Below are 13,403 nucleotides of genomic sequence, written 5' to 3' on the forward strand. Positions count from 1 at the left end.
TCTGGGGAAAGGCGGGACCTCTGGGGGCTCTGGTACTGACGCACAGTATCAGGAGAAATTATACAGAAAGAGTTGAACTCAGGATCAGTATGTCTTTTTAATGCTTCTCAGGGATTAACATATTCAAACATCAAACAAATCACAGCTTAACTCAATGGCAACCTACAAACCGGTATGTATCCAGCAAGTTACTTGGCTATACAGCCTTTCTGTCGGTGCTATCCCAAGGGAATCGTTTTGGAAGAATTACTATAATGGAGTTTTTTTGTAATCTTATGAACCACAGTGTCTTCCACTAAGGTCATTAGTGTCGTAATGACTTTAAGCCATGAAGATCTAGGGACAAAACACACCACACAGTAACTGGTGTGGACGTTCACAGCAGGAGAGAAAAACACTAGTAAGAACTGCTATAAACACTCAAGAAACTCCATTTCACTGAAGTACAGATACTCAGCTGCCTGCGTTTTAAACCTGCAACTGCAATATGACACTGTCGTACAGACATAATATTTATCAGTGGTGTTGCTTACAAAAAAACGATGTTTTGGAAGATTTAGACAAACCTTTAAAAGTTTAGCTACTATTGTTGTTTTTTTTTATTAGATTTTAGAATAGGATTTGTGTGTGATTTATTTTCAATGATACGTTCTATTTCGTGTTTTGGTTTGACAGGCTCCAAATAAAGCTTTAAAAATACCTCTGGAAGAAAAAAAAGATGATTACTTCAGGAACTGTAATCTCTCCTGACAAGATATATGTAAAAATGATTTGATTTGATGATTTTACTCATGTGTTGGTGAGTTAGGAGATTGTGTATGACTGTAAAACACATCCTGTTTTGCTTTTTACAGATGGTTATTGGATGATTATCTATAACCAAGTAATATCACTCAGAGAGTCCTACTCAGCTTCAGAAATAAACATTCGTAATAGTGTATGAACCATCGCTCATCTTTTTTTGTTGTGTGAGGTGGTTAATGGTGTTATTTAAGAAGAGGTCAACAATTCTGAGATTTGCTGTGCTTTGTGTTACTTTAACAGTGTGTTTGAGCCCTGTGATCGCAGGTTCGAGCTTGGTCATGTTACTAGCCGACAGTGACTGGAATTCCTCAGGTAGTGGTCACTACCTGATCACTACAGAGAGTGTGGGGGGGTGATAGTCAGTGCTCTCTCAACTCATAGCTACACAGCGCCCCCTGTGGCCTACTGGGGGATTGCAGGCACACAATGCCTTTGACAGGCGATACACTTCTCCTGCAATCCGTGCACAGGTGTAGCCCGTGATGTGTGAAAAGACAGAGGAGCAGAAAGATGAGCAGGTGGGAGGAACCTCATTCTTCCTCGGTTTGCGGTCCATTTGTAGCTGTAACTCAGGGAGTAAAAAAGTACACACCCATCTGTTCCACATCGGTTGGGAAGAACAAAAATAAGAAGTGCTTCCAGTCTGTTTTTCCACGAACGGCACCGAATAACAATCTCAAAGCCCATATTGTGAACCGGAGATCGGCGTATTTAAGCGCTTCATCGTGGATGAGTCCACTTGATTAAAACGCTTTGATTTCCTAACTTGGGGAATCAAGTGTTCCTGCCGCTCTGGAACGTGTTTTGATCGACTGCGGCGTTTTGTCGTCTGAAAGTCTGACGGCACACCGACGCATTTAGTCCCCAGACAAGGAACCTGTCCTGATACAGAACACCGTGAGCACAGCTCGTGCTTCTGATCTGATCCGAGACGTAGACTGTGAGGACCATACAATCCACACGATTGCTTTGACACCTAGATTTGTGACGTTCACCACAATCACAACTGTGATGTTGACCACCACTACACTGCACGGATTTGCAAATTGTGTCCTCTTCACTCTGGCCGAGGGGCATCTCGTGGTCATTAAGCACTGGATTCCTGCAGATATTAGCAACGATTTAAGTCCCAAAACAACAAGTGCTCTTATACAAATAATGAACAAGATTGGGCAGTTAAGATTAACAGTGGAAAGGAAACCAGTTGCTGAACCCTGGTATAGATCATGCTAATGTTATGATCGTGGTTGATGGCTCAGGGCAATATGGTGGCACAGTGGTGAGCATTGCTGCCTCGCAGTGCTGGGGCTCTGGGTTCAATGCCTGCTGTCTGTGTGGAGTTTGCATGTTCTCCCTGAGCCCTCATGGGTTTCCTCCCACAGATCCAAGACATAAACAAGGCTGGTGAATTGGCTTCTGGAAAAATCGGCCCTGGTGCGTGTGCAAGCGAAGGGGTGGTGTCCGATGCAGGCTGTACCCTGCCTGGCACCCATTGCTTGCTGGTTCCCAGTATTGGTTAGGGTGCTTAGAAAATGGATGGTTTGAATTGAGTGATGGTTCGCGCTTCAGAACAGATCACGATTAAACGATCACAAAGGTGAATGAGCCCTTTTATCATGGGCCTAGCGAGCGTTTGTCCTGGACTCCGTGCTTCGGATATGCCCTAACTGCAATGCGCTGTTCCATTAACATAACCCGCAACAAATCATTCTGAAAAAGCATCACTACAGCATACCTTGATATCCCACAATGTGTTAGACAAGCCAAAAATATACCACAAGCAATCACAGCGAAAAAGAGAGCAGAACTGTGGTATATCTGTGGTATATCAGCAGCCATATCACCCTGCAACTCACAACTGGCAACCCACTGAAGCTAAGCAGGTGTGAGCCTGGTCAGTACCTGGATGGGAGACCTCCTGGGAAAAACTAAGGTTGCTGCTGGAAGAGGTGTTAGTGGGGCCAGCAGGGGGCGCTCACCCTGTGGTCCATGTGGGTCCTAATGCCCCAGTATAGTGATGGGGACACTATACTGTAAACAGGCGCCGTCCTTCGGATGAGACGTAAAACCGAGGTCCTGACTCTCTGTGGTCATTAAAAATCCCAGGGCGCTTCTCGAAAAGAGTAGGGGTGTAACCCCGGTGTCCTGGCCAAATTTCCAATTGGCCCTTACCAATCATGGCCTCCTAATAATCCCCCTCTATGAATTGGCTACATCACTCTGCTCTCCTCCCCACTGATATCTGATGTGTGGTGAGCGTTCTGGCGCACTATGGCTGCCGTCGCATCATCCAGGTGGATGCTACACATTGGTGGTGGTGGAGGGGAGTCCCCATTACCTGTAAAGCGCTTTGAGTGGAGTGTCCAGAAAAGCGCTATATAAGTGTAAGCAATTATTATTATTATTATTATTATATGTACTAAACTATACATATAGTAAATACACCCACTTATAGTAACTACTTGTGGTAAATACACGCACTGTGCTAAAACCATATAAGACATTTTATATTATGCTGCTTACGATAAAAAGCAAACTAAGACCAGATTAAGAATCTGTCACTTTGCCAAAGACTTCATTTTTCACTGATCTTCAGATGTTAAACACACTAGAAAGAGAGTACTTCTCAAAATTCATTCTCCATGCATGTAGGAAAGAGGGCCTCATTTTACAAAGACGAAGACTACGGCACACCTTTTCAATACTTTAGTAACTGCAGCGCCTCGGGGTGTTACCCTGTTTGCCAAAAGATTTGGTTTTGTTCTCAAGTCCAACTGCGCTTTGCGGCAGGACATTTTTACTGTCGAATGTCGATTCATGCAAATTGGGGAAGGGTCCTTCTTTATCGCTCAGATCACATGCTGTTTGGGCCTGGTGCTTCGCTGTCCAGGGGCTCCTCTAGAGCCCATCTGTGTTCACCATGTTCGGAAAAAGGCTGGGGTATTGTAATAGTGCCGCGGGCTGGCACAATTAAAACCTCAGGGCACGTGTGATCGATCTATCTCGGTATATCTTGGATCTATGGGATTTGCTGGCAGTTCTACACCGCGACTATGGCAGATATGGCAGATATGTCAAATATGTCAAATACAGTATGTAAAAACCCTAGATCTAGAGATCTGAATCTCTCCCATCTATGCATCAGGGCTAGGGGTCTCAAACTCCGTTCCTGGAGAGTCCAGTGTCTTCCAATCTATGTCAGTTATGGAGCTGGTCTGATTATTTAATTGGCTGCATAATACTGTCAACCAGACCGCCAAGGTGATTTAACGGTCACTCTCTGCTCACTGTGCCGTTAATGGGGTGAACGTATTCTTTGTCTAATTGAGAAAGTAATTGAGGGTAATTGTTTGATTGACCACTCAGGTTAAAACAAAAAGCAGAAGACACCAGGCCATCCATGGTCGGAGTCTGAGACCCCAGGTAGGAAACTGTAGTGCTTTTTCCTGGAACCTTCTTTCATTTCTGAGAGTATCAGCACAGTCAGGTGACAGTCAGGTGGCTTTTTTTCCCCCCATTCTTCATGTTATTTATTTTCTCGCAGTCTGAGCGAGCGGTAAAGACGATTAGGCGTGTGGGCCGCGTGGTGTTGCAGTGGTGAGCATTGCTGCCGCACAGGGCTGGGGTCCTGGGTTCGATTTCCGGGGTGCTGTCGGTGTGGAGTTTGCATGTTCTCCCTGTGTTCACATGGACTTCTTCCCACAGTCCAAAGACATGCTGGTAGGGTAGTTGGTTTCTGGGAAACTTGGCTCTTATGGGGGGTGGGTGTTGGTGTCTGTGTGTGCCCTGCAATGGACTGCCGTCCTGTCCAGGGTGTATCCTGCTTTGTGCCCGTTGCTTGCTGGGATAGGCGCCGGTTCTCCTGCAATCCCTTTCCTGGATAAAAACGGTTTAGAAAATGGCTGGCTGGCTGGATGTTCAGGTGCGCTGACCCTTGTACAGAGGATTCTGGGAAGGAAACACACGCTTCTCTTCTGAGTTTCTGAGAAAAGCGTTTCAGCACAAACCAGCTTTTCAAGCGACAGGCCTTATAAACTCAGGAAATCTGAACGATGGGCTGGGATCCGAAACCCGATCTCGACTGCGAACGTCAAAGAACCATGGTTTCAGGATATCCACTCACGTATTATTCCTGCTCACTTTCGTAAATGACCAGATTGTGTTACGCTATCGCGGATTCTTTGCAACTCTCAAAGAAGGGAGGCCACAGGACATCTGCAAGGGCTGTGTCGGTCACCTCCTAGTATGGCGAGAGCTCGTACTCTCCCCGACGCGATGAAGCTCGGGAAAACAGAAAGCAGACTGCGCTAACCAGGATTCTCGGTCTCGGCAACCTGGATACTGTCAGCTCTGCTCTTGGATTTCTCTCTTTCGACAAAGGCAGCCGCTCAAATGATCGCGGACCATTTTTATGGTCATGAAAGCTTAACGCGAGAAGGAGGAAACGGGAGAAGGGCGAGAGAGAAGACAGCGAGCGCTGCATGGCTCCATACCCAGTGTGCCCGGCACACAGTTCCCAGAGTTCTCGAAACGATCTGCTAGATCAGCTGTAGATGTCATCTCGGAAGCAGCCCAGCAAGTTCTACAATCTGGTGAAACCAGTCTGGCGAAGTCTTGCTACTGTAGCTATCAGGGAGAACGCATTCCAAACTTACAATGTGCTTAAATGACGCGTCTGGCCAGATAAACACTGAAACATTTTGAACATTTTATTCTAGACTGCCTGAAGAATGCATTGCGTGGGGAATCTATCTGTTACTTCAATCACTGGGTCATCCGTATGAAGTACTGAATGCTACACTTCTCCCAAATCCTTAAAAAGTCTCTACTGTGAGATGCTGCTGTGATGTGTGTCCATGCCTCGGCCCCAACAAAGCCACAACAGTGTCTCTCTGGCTAAACTTTAGATCACTTCACAGTGTCAGGATAGGAAAAGGCGCTGCAAGTGAGAGACAATCTTGCTCAGCTGCTTGTGCTGTAGTGCAGCGACTGTCTTCTGGAAGGGGACCAGTGAATCAACTGGCACAGCATCATGGCTGGATGTGAGCTCCAACTCTTGTGTGACTGTGTGTCCCCATCACAGATAGCTAGGGGTAGCATTGTGCATTTTCTGGCCTGCTCTGACAGTGTGGGACATAGTGAGTTTCCCGAGTTGCACTCACTGAGCTAGTGAGCTCTTTTTCTGCATTGTCACCAGAGACTGTTGTGATGCCCAACCCCGACTCTCCCAGGTGTCTTTCACGCCAGGTGTTGTCTTGTTTTAAATTAGAATGCCGTGTCATTTTATAATGATCTAATTTCATTTTTAGAAGGTCCAATTATGTCTTTTGTTACACCTACCCGACTTTGGAATTGTTGACAGCGTTTTTCACGTCTGCAAACCCTGTGACCGCACACGGGGAGAATGAGGAAGTGTATGCAGACTCCTCCCCTTCTTCTCCCAGATAAAGGTGTTATGTTAGGTGCGCTCATCGGTTTCTAGTGTCCCTTCCTGCTCCCCAACTTCACCCTTTTTCTGCCTCCCTGGTTCATTCCTCATAAGTGACGGGGAGGTTGTGACATCGCCTGTCTTCGATCAGAGCTGTGAGCTCCCCAGCCAGGGAGAGTTAACACCAAAGTACTAAGCTCACTGCTATAAGAAATGTTATTATATTTTGACCAAATTATTGCTGCATGATCCTGTGATTATTTAACCACTAACTACCAAAATGAGCTCGATGGGCCTCTTCAAGTTCGTAACTTTTCTTACGGTAAAAAACAGACATAACTGCACAACATACGACAAGCTCCAGGTCTTCAGACCTGCTCAATCACTTGCCGATTTGTAAGAAATCCAAAATTGCCGAGTAAATACACGCCCACATTCTGTGGAGTCTTCTTTTTGGCACCTTAGTACACCTTGCTCTAGCCCAAACAGCAAAATACGTGCAGCATTTGGTGCAGGAAAACTGTGAAAGCAAGGCGCCAAAGACATGTATTTCACTAAAGCCACTTATCAGAAAATCTGGATCTGGCGTTTTTTGACCGGCCATGGAAAAATTCAGCACTTCAGTCCCTTAAGTGTGCTACTAATTTTATTTTCTGCTTAGTTTCAGCTCTCTAAAACTTGATTGGGTTAAAAGCTATTCAACTGTTCACATTTTGGGGGGGGTTTCAAAACTCCTTTCAGTATAAGTCTTACTTAGAAGCATTTCTCAAAAAGAGTAGGGGTGTTACCCCAGTGTCCTGGCCAAATTTCCCCCTGGCCTTTCCCAGTCATGGCCTCCTAATAATCCCCATCTCTGAACTGGCTTCATCACTCTGCTCTCCTCCCCACTGAGAGCTGGTGTGTGGGGAGAGGACTGGAGCATCATCCAGGTGGGGCTGCACACTGGTGGGGGTGGAGGGGATCCCCATGACCTGTAAAGAGCTTTGAGAGGAGTGTCCAGAGTAGCACTCTGTAAGTGTGAGGAGTGTATTTATTGAACCTCCGCCTGGGTTCTTGTTGGGTGTTTCAGGAATCTCGGGGCGCCGGCTGCTGCTGCTGCTGCTCTCTCACTTTCACTCCTCTCTCTCTCTCTCTCCCGGCAGAACGAGCCCCCTCCTCCATATTACACCATCGCGGTGCCGCCCACTGGACCCTGCCCCACCTACGAGGAGATACCGTATGGAGGCGGGGCTCCCCCTATGCAGCCGTACTACATCCCCCAGCCCGTACTGGTGACGCCGGCGCCCCACGTCGCACAGCCGAGTGCCTGTGAGCGCCCCGCTAACCGCCGGCCGCAATCAGCCAGTTTGACACAGCCTAGCATGGGGAGCCAGCCGGGAGGGCCGCACTGGAAGCTGGTAGCTCATTCCGTGCACTGGCTTCAGTGGCACAAGCTAGGACTGGCACTGGCGCCCGCTGGCCAAATTATTGGGAACCCCCGAGACGTGCTGCTCTCTGATCCAAAGCGACTTGCGTTTGCCGGCAGCAGTGTGGCGCAGTGCTGTTGGGGTGGAGTTTGCATGTTCTCCCCCGGTTCGTGTGGCTTCCCCCCCGGGTGCTCCGGTTACTTCCCGATGCCCAAAAGACATGCTGGTGGGCTAACGGGCTTCTGGGGACATAGGCCATTGTGTGTTATTCTGAATTGGCTACATTACTCTGCTCTCCTCCCCACTGAGAGCTGGTGTGTGGTGAGCGTTCTGGCGCACTATGGCTGCCGACGCATCATCCAGGTGGGGCTGCACACTGGTGGTGGTGGAGGGGAGTCCCTATTACTTGTAAAGCGCTTTGAGTGGAGTGTCCAGAAAAGCGCTATATAAGTGTAAGCAATTAATTAATTAATTAATTGTTGTCTCCGTGTGTCCTGCGGTGGACTGGTGTCCCATCCAGGGCGTATCCTGCCTTGTGCTGGGATAGGCTCCAGCTCCCCCCCTGTGATCCTGAACTGGATCAAGCTGCTAGAAAACGGATGGATGGATCTCTATCCCAGATCAAGTCTCTCAAAAGCCTGTTACTGATGGAAGTGCTCTTGATGAAACCTGAGAGTCTACACTCTTCCAGTACAGTTGGGAAAACTCAATTCTATTAGTAATTTGCAGTCACACATCTTCTGTGTTGCAAATACAAGCTCGACTGGTGGAAGAGATTCATGCTCAAGGTAATCATTTGAGAAAGGAATCCTCCTCCATTATGGTATTATACTTTAAATATCTAGGATGATTTTTACTCGGGTTTAAAGTTGGGGTCCCCGTCGAGCCAGATGGGTCCCGGTGTTTGACATCTGCGCTGTGTGCCGGGCCAGTGACTCACCCTGGCCCCTCCTGTCTCCACAGCGCCGCCCCAGAGGAAGAGCGGTCTGTCCTGTAACAGAAACGCCCGGTGCTTCGGGGGCTCTGGGAGCATCGTGATCCTGCTAGCGATTATTGCCATCGCCATCTGGCTGGGAGGTAAGAGCTGGGCTGGCGGGAGAGGAAGAGAGTGGGGCTGAGAGAGGACCTTGGAAAACCGGTCAAGTACAGAGAGGCAGTGTGGGATAGAGGTCAGAGCTGGGAGGGAGAGGGAGGCAGTGTGGGATAGAGGTCAGAGCTGGGAGAGGGAGGGAGGCAGTGTGGGATAGAGATCAGAGCTGGAAGGGAGGCAGTGTGGGATAGATCAGAGCTGAGAGAGGGAGGCAGTGTGAGATAGGTGACTATTGTGGAAACTCTTTTCCCCTCCATTTAAAATCATCCTTTTCTTCGCGGGACACCTAGCACATTAAACTGACCCCCCCCATACACAACCTTCCAGTTGCACTACTGACGCCCAGTTCCAACAAAGTTAACAACACTTATCTAGTACTCTGTAGCTCAGAATTAATCCAGGAATACCTACTATAGAAAGTAAATCCTAAATTCATTCTGGACTCATCTTTCTTTTCTAAACTCAATCCATCACAAAGCCCCAGCAAGCCTCGGTTATCTCCTTCTCACTTTGCAGACCTGTACTGGTGTTAGGACTAGCACTGCTGATGCTGTTAGAGGTGGCTGATGTGAAAGTGCAGGAGGTGAACAGACACTCCTGTCCTGGCCAATCTCTCTACAGTCTAGGAAACCACTAACAGCGCCCCCCCCAAACTCTGTCCCCTTCAGCTCTGGGCCAATCAGATGAGCCGGGGGAGTTGGCCAGCCGGTCAATGAAGGCAGGTGTCCAGAGTAGTCTAAGTCTAAGCCTCCCATCACAGACAGTTGGTGACCCGGAGGAAGAGATGAAGATGCTGTTGTTTTTCAGGCTCCTCTGTGTCTCCCCCTTGCAGTGCGTTACGGATCCAGCTTGCTCATGGATTCGAACAACGGGCAGATTGGGACGAGGGGGGACAGCTGTCCTACCTCTACGGTGTACTGTGATGGCAGAAAGGACTGCACTCTGGGCAGCGATGAGACTGGCTGTGGTAAGGCGCGCACATCAGGGTGGACACTGCACTGCACACTGAACACTACACTGAGCGCTGCAGCCCAGAACTCCACGTTGATCTGCTCAGGCGCACTGAACACTACACTGATCACTGCAGCCCAGAACTCCAAGTTGATCTGCTCATGCGCACTGAACACTACACTGATCACTGCAGCCCAGAACTCCACGTTGATCTGCTCATGCGCACTGAACACTACACTGATCACTGCAGCCCATGTGCACTGGACAGCCAGAGCCGCCTGTGTCCAGTTCCTATGTACAGGCTGTGCTCAGTGAGCCTGTCCCCTCTGGACAGCCAGATCCGTCTGTGTCCAGTTCCTATGTACAGGCTGTGCTCAATGAGCCTGTCCCCTCTGGACAGCCAGATCCGTCTGTGTCCAGTTCCTATGTCCAGGCTGTGCTCAGTGAGCCTGTACTTTGTCAGGGTCTGTTTCTCATTGCTTTCTCTCACCCTGGTCAGGTACTCAGCTAGTGAGTATTGTCTTGTTAGGGTCCAGTCTGTGCTGTATCTGTGTGTGTGTCCCAGTGGGTAAAGCAGTGCTATCTGGCTTGTGAATCGGTTGATTAGTTATGCTGTGCTGTGGGTGAAGGCTCTCTCTCAGCCTTCACAGCTATTTTCCTGCTCCCTGCCAAGCAGGCCCCTCTGTAAACGCAAAGGACAATAAACCCATGAGCCCTCATACAGCTGCCCCAGCCTGTTTTTCCACACTGCCAGCTCAGAGTAACCCAAGACACTCATGACGGCACTGCTGTGTTTGCGTCTTTATTTTAAAATGACAGCCAGCCCCCCCCCCCATGATCCCATGATGCCCTGCAATGCTTTAGAGGTGACGGCTCTGGCTACCTGGCTCACACGAGACACCTGGCTGTATAGACCAGTGGGATCATTCCCTGCACTCTGACCAGCAAGAACCGAGCTCAGGGACCAGCTCGATTAACAGCCCCTCTCAGATATCATCTGCAAGGGCCAGGGCATGTATCAGCACGATGCCTGTTGTGTGGTCTGGAGCATTACTGCCAAGACTATGTCTTTCCCCCCCATACACACACAGCAATAGAAACGCACTAGTGAGCTGAGAGCGCCTAGTTAAAAAAAGAAATGTGGGGACAGCCTGGGTTGAGAGTGCTGTCCTTTTCCTTTACCAGTCCTTTCTAAGCAGCGGGCTAGATGGGCTGAGTGATCTCTTCCTGCCAGAAACTATTCTTACGTTTTTAAGGCTGTAACCTGCATATTGGGTCAGGGACCATGTCTGGTAGCTTGATCAATTAGTGACGTCTCGGGTTCTCAAGCCAAATTTCAATTTTCTAACGTTTCTATCCAACTCAGGATTGCGGGGGGAGTTGGTGCCTCAGCAAACAACGGACACAGGGCAGGATACATCCTGGATGGGACGCCAGTCCATCACAGGGCACACACACACACATTCACACCAGGACCGGTTTTGACAAAAGCTAAATAACCCACCAGCATGTTTTTGGACTGCGGGTAGAAACCAGAACAACCGGGGGAAACCCAAGTGAAATTGGGGGGAACATGCAAACTCCACACAGGCAGCACCCAAGGTCCAGAAATGAACCCAGAGCCCCAATGCTGTAAGATAGCAATGCTCGCCACTACTCTGCCTCCCTCTACAGCAAACTGGTGCTTGCTTAAATAATAACTTCATAAGGAGTTCTGAAATCCATTATGACCATGGGTTAATGGGATCTCTTATCCTGTCCAACATTTTTATATGTCATAGGAAGTAGTGTTTCAAAAGGGTCTAACGCCCAGTCAGTTTAATTAAAGTATTCAATTAGATCAATTAAGAGTCCCATTAGGAAACACAGGAATTACTTGTCTCCTGGTGTCCAATCTCTCTGCTTTCCTGTGTTCCTTGTACAGTGAGGTTCCTGGACAACAGCACCCTGCAGATCAAGACCAACAAAATGAAGGATTTTCTGCCTGTGTGTGCGGAGGGCTGGAGCCAGTCTCTCTCGGACAAGACCTGCAGACAGCTGAGCTTCAAGGGGTAACAGTTCCTTAACGTCTGCTCAGTTCCAGTTTGATTCGGTCAGCGGTTTTCATTTTTCCCCCAATTCGGGACTGCAGAGCCTATCCCAGCATGCAAAGGGGGCGCAAGGCAGGGTACACCCTGGGCAGGACACCAGTCCATCGCATGGCACACACACAGACACAAACAACTCCCACCAGGGCCAATTTTCCCAGAACCCAATTAATCTACCAGCACGTCTTTAGACTGTGTGGGGGAAAAAAACAGAGCACCAGGAGGAAACCCACGCAAACCTGGGGAGAACATGCAAACTCCACACAGACCGCACCCCAGGAACTGGACACAGGGCCCCAGTCCTGTGAGGATAGCCAATGTGCCATCACTTATTCATTTGGTACACAATTGTGTCCAAAGCAAGTTCGATTTGCACCCACGTCAGCTGGATATTTTAGTAGAGGAATCCTGGTGCAGTAGCTTGCTCATAGGTGAGACCACAGCATCTCTCCTGGGATTCAAGTCCAGAACTCTAACTGCTGCGGCACAGTATTTTAGAATCAGCTTTGCAAATATGTCATCTCTATCTCCGACGTGCACGATTCCGACCGGCATGATTAGCCAGTCCAATTCCTCGGCCTTTACTTTGGGCGGACAGATCACGAGCTCAGACAGGGCTCTTTGATCGACACGGCAAGACTTATACACAATCAGACCCTCCAATACACACCCAGCAAGGATGTGCTGTTGTCCCAGCTGGGATAGAATTTAAAAAATGCACAACCTGAGCACGTAGATAATATCTATGAAGAGGAACATTCCTCACAATCAGCTTAGATGTGAAGGAAAACCTACAACCTATAGAACGTAACTAAACTCAGGAATCCAAAGTCATTAGGCTTCAGTATTTAAAGACAGGTAACATAGTCTCTGTGAGAGGGGAATGTTTGCCTATCTACCCTCAATTCAGATGTTGATCATTAAAATGTTTAGCAGCTGGGGGTTTTGGGTCTTTGATATACCTTATTTTCAGCATTTGAATAGCTTTGCATATTCACGCCACTTGACAAGGAAACCAGATCATATTAACAGTGTCCATTACTGTCAATACCCAGACTCTTTTTTTGGCATATGTCCTATTCATTAAGGGTTGACAAATACAGCTGTAACTGTATATTCCATTCAGCACATTTACTGTACGATGTTTAGACTTATTTTTTTAAACATTTATCACACGAATCAGGACTACGCTTTAAAACACTTCAATTAAACTGGGCTGCTCAAGAGGGCTCAAAACGATACACCAGTCCAATACTTGCCAGTTAAGGGGACTGATGTAGTTGTTGTAATAAAAGTAACTGAAACATTGCGTCTTTGCGTTGACAAAATCCGAGAAAAATGGCAAGTCCATACCATCTCAAAACGCAGTGGACAAAATATTCTGCATCCGATTCAACAAACCTAGATCTCATCTAACAGGTAGGTTATTTGCTTTATGAAAATCCAAAAACGCAAAGCAGATGACCTAGCTGTGCCAAACCTTATCTTCAAATCTTACATTCCTAAATCATATGCTCTGTTTGAATCCATTTCTGCTGTGGCTTGTTAAAAACACTCTGACAGGTTAATTAATCAATAAGTGTATTGTCTAAATACATAATTACTATCTCCTAGAATACTCTTACCACACAGATAAG

At 47.9% G+C, this 13,403-nt stretch overlaps 1 protein-coding gene across 2 annotated transcripts in view; it reads left to right on the top strand.

Annotated features, from left to right (window-relative positions):
* The window catches only part of tmprss13a (transmembrane serine protease 13a), a 26,354-nt gene continuing 12,951 nt past the window's right edge, over positions 1-13,403 (top strand). Inside the window, exons 1-6 of one of the 2 annotated variants that reach the window (XM_088619158.1) lie at positions 1-172; positions 4,171-4,227; positions 7,375-7,540; positions 8,602-8,715; positions 9,561-9,695; positions 11,604-11,730. In XM_088619158.1, coding sequence (XP_088475284.1) covers positions 155-172; positions 4,171-4,227; positions 7,375-7,540; positions 8,602-8,715; positions 9,561-9,695; positions 11,604-11,730 — 617 coding nt within the window. In that variant the 5' untranslated portion in view covers positions 1-154. The remainder of the gene's footprint in view (positions 173-4,170; positions 4,228-7,374; positions 7,541-8,601; positions 8,716-9,560; positions 9,696-11,603; positions 11,731-13,403) is intronic. The other variant, XM_088619159.1, reaches the window with a different exon arrangement.

Source organism: Lepisosteus platostomus, chromosome 25 (genome assembly GCF_059453375.1).
Source record: "Lepisosteus platostomus isolate fLepPlt1 chromosome 25, fLepPlt1.hap1, whole genome shotgun sequence".
Classification (NCBI taxonomy): domain Eukaryota; kingdom Metazoa; phylum Chordata; class Actinopteri; order Semionotiformes; family Lepisosteidae; genus Lepisosteus; species Lepisosteus platostomus.